At 53.8% G+C, this 3,561-nt stretch overlaps 1 protein-coding gene across 1 annotated transcript; it reads left to right on the top strand.

Moving 5' to 3' along the window:
* The first annotated feature begins 935 nt into the window (after nt 1-935).
* LOC101591863 (prostatic spermine-binding protein-like) lies at nt 936-2,962 on the top strand. Its single transcript, XM_004628097.1, has 3 exons — nt 936-990; nt 1,072-1,177; nt 2,533-2,962. The coding sequence occupies exons 1-3, from the start codon at nt 936-938 to the stop codon at nt 2,960-2,962; spliced, it is 591 nt and encodes a 196-aa protein (XP_004628154.1).
* Nucleotides 2,963-3,561: the final 599 nt, after the last annotated feature.

The following is a 3,561-nucleotide window of genomic DNA, read 5'->3' as shown; positions in this document are numbered from 1 at the left end:
GGGCTGTGGACAGGAACATAAATAGTGACGCCCTGGATAGAGTTCTGGGCCCTTCAGAAATCCCTGCCAAGATGGGGCCCCAGAGGTCCCATAGGAGTGGCTATGACTGAGCATCCCTGGGTATAAAGGGGCAGACTGAGGAGCTCAGACTGTGCAGCACAGGTAGGAAGGGTGGGGCCCGCACTGTATTGGGAGGAGAGGCAGGAGGGGCATCTGCGACCCATATGGATGCAGGGACGGAGGGGTCCTCACAGTACAGGTCTCTCTCCCAGGATTGGCTGCAAACTCATGTGGGGTCCAATGTAATGGGACAGTGTGGGGGAACCAAGCCTTATGAAGGTTTTAGGATGGTGACATTGGGGCATTGCAGCAGGCACAGGGACCTAGGGACCTTCTGAGCCAATGCTACAGGACTTGTAATGATCCTCCTGTTTTCAGCCTCCCACGCGCTGGGATTACAGGTGCTCACCACCACGCTCAGTCTCAATCTCTCAGTCTCTCAGTCATTGTCTCAGTGTACCCTGGGGGGTTGGGCCGGCACTACACGCTAGGGATGAACCCCAGTCCCTGCGTCTGCCTAAGCAGGTACCTTAGTCCGCTGAGCTATGTGGCTGGCCCTGGATGCATGCCTTTGGAACCAGCTTTGTGATCTTTTTTGTTGGTTTGGTTTATTTTGTTTTGTTTTTGAGAAAGGGTTCAAGGCTCAGGCTGACCTTGAACCTGTGATCCTCTTTCCTTAGTCTCCCAGTGTTGGGATTGCAGACCTGGGCTACCAGGCTTGGTTTGGGGTTTTTCTTAAGCCCTTGGAGTCCCGTAGGGACAGGTTCCCAAATGTCCTCTTGTCCAACCTCCGAGGGTCTCAGGACCCCTCACATTTTGTCTCCTCCCCACAGTGTCATCTTGCTCCTGACCACCAAGCCTGTGCCCCGCGAGCCATGCTGCTGTTCCTCACGCTGACTCTCCTCTTCGTTTTTGCCTGCAGCGCCCAGGGTGAGTTCAGGTGGGACATGGGACCCTGATGCGGCCGCCCTGAGGGCACCCCAGTGTTCACCTTCCTGCTTCTCTCCCCAGAGCTACATGGCCCAGGCTTTGGCTCCTACTTCTACATCAAGGGAGAAGAGCAAGGCGAGATCCAGGGCATCCGAGTCTTCGTGGGGATCCTGGGCCTGATCAAGGGGTACACTCTGGTTCCTAGGCTCTCCACAACCACGCTAGTGCTCACACCTTCTGGTTTCCCCATTACGGCCGCTAGAGGGCGTGCTATTCTTGGGTCTTCAACTCCTTTTGTCTCCGCTTCCTTGCCTTGGACCCGGTGGTGCAAGTCCTCAGTGAGCCCCTTAGAATGGGACTTTGGTTCAAAAAGGATCACAGAGGCTGTGCAGATCCCCCCCTTCTTGGGTGGTCCTGTCGATCTTGGAGTCCCTTGGTAGTAAGTGACCGAAATCACTCAAGAGTCCAGGCTGCAAACACCTCCCTGTCTACCTGATTTTAAAATCTGAAACTGTCTCCCCACGCTGGTCCTTTGCTAGGAAGAAGGGCTGGCTGGAGAGACTGGAGCAAGCTCACCTGCTCCCCTCACTGCCTCTGAAGATCTATCATTTTCCCCATGCACCAAATCTCTCAAATTAAGGCTGACAAGTTTAGTAACAGACACATCCATTTCAAATGAATGTCGGTGAATAACTTTTTAGTGTGTCCTACGCAATATTTGGAATACTTTTAATTTTATTTACTGTCTTTTTGAGACAGGGGTCATGTAGTTCAGGCCTGCCTTGAGTTCACTTTGTAACCAGGTTGGTCTCCAACTCACAGTGATCCTCCTGCCTCAACCTCCCAAGTGCTGGGATTACAGACGTGCACCACCACATCCGGCCTGGGATATATTTATTCTTTAAAAATTCTGTATTTGTTATCGGGGCATAGTGGTACACTCTCCTACAATCCCAGTACTCCTCAAGAGGTAGAGGTAAGAGGATCCCCACCATTTTTAGTTCAACCTATGCTACACAGTAACTTTAAAGCCAGCCTGGACTAAACAGCAAGAAGCTGACTCAAAATACCAAAACAAAAATAAAACCATCAATATTTGCAACATAGTTGTATTTTTTAATGCAATGTTTGGGATATATTTACACTAAAAAGTTATTCATTATGTGAAATTCAAATTGAACTGGCAGGCCTGCTTTTTACACCCACAGTCCTACTTGGATTGTATCTTAGGATGCACTAGCGGGAAGAATTTAGACCTAGAAATAGTCGTGGCGATTTCAGGGCCATCTTTCTTCTGCTCCAAGACCCCAGGTCATCCCCTTGATGGAACACAGTGACCAGGGCTCCCTAGTCACATATGACATCATCAAGCAAAGCACAGCGTAACGCTGGTCTCTGGCCTGCCCAGTCAAAGTCCATCTCTGGGCAGGCTAGGAGGAGGGCAAATCCATGCGCGTTCTGGAGTGGAGGGGGCGCGGCCGGCCCTGCAGGCGTCTGCCCGCGGGCAGCCAGGGTCGCCACGGTGATTTGGCCTCTCCCCAGCATCCAGCTGCGGTTCGGCACTCGCTGGAGCCAGCGGTACGGGGCTCCCGGAGGGCGCGCGCGGGAGTTCCTGCTGGAGGAGGGCGAGCGCATAACCGCGGTGGACGGCAGCGCGCATGCCTGCATCTGGCACCTTCGCTGGACCACCAGCAGGGGGCGCCAGGCGAGCTTCGGGCGCGCGATCGGCAAGCGGTTCAGCGCCCGAGCCCCCTCCGCCGCCCAGCAGCTCCTGACTGCCAACGGCCAGCACTGGTTCTTCTGCCTCTCCGGAATCGGCTTCAAGTGGGGGTTGGCCCCCCAGAAGCTGTCCTCTCAAGCACCCACCACGGCTTCTCCAGAGCGAACCACCGGCCTGGGGGAGGTCTCAGGAAGCGGCTCTATCTTCTCACTGGGCTTCCCCTTCAGGATGCCCTGGCAGGGTCGTACGTAAGACCAGATGGTCCAGGCTGGAGGTGACAAGGCCACAGCGGCCCTGAGTCCCCTAGTTGAATAAAGTCTCTGCACCTATGTATGCCCGCTGGGTCTTTTGTCACCAGGAGAATCGGGAGCCTGGAGTGAAGGCACCGTGCTTGAAATCCCAGCACTTCGGGAGGGAGGAGGATTACACTTAGCGATTTTATGAGTCTGTCTTAAAAACAAACCTCGCCATTCTTTTGTTAGTTATTGTTTTTTTGAGGCAGGGTGTCTCTGTGTAGATCAGGCTGGCCTTGAACTCACTATGTATCTCAGGCTGGCCTTGCACTAGATGTGATCTTCCTGCCTCAGCCTCCCAGGTGCAGAAATTACAGGGGTACGTCACCATTCCCGGTTTAAATCCACAACATTTTAAAGGGCTAGAGATGTAGCTCAGTGTGAAGGCTCTTGGTTCACTGGCCAGTATGGGCTGAGGCATCCTCAACTCGGGCATCCTCAAGCCCTCCTCCCAGTTTTCACCCTACACTCGCGAACTGAACTATGGATTGCATCAGGACCGCTAGCGCAGCATCTCAGGCAGTACCATTTCAACGCGGGGCCGCAGGACGCTGGACA

Source organism: Octodon degus, unplaced genomic scaffold (genome assembly GCF_000260255.1).
Source record: "Octodon degus isolate 3935 unplaced genomic scaffold, OctDeg1.0 scaffold00021, whole genome shotgun sequence".
Taxonomy (NCBI): Eukaryota; Metazoa; Chordata; class Mammalia; order Rodentia; family Octodontidae; genus Octodon; species Octodon degus.
The sequence above is the reverse complement of the archived record's forward strand: the minus strand, read 5'-3'. Positions and strand labels throughout refer to the sequence as shown.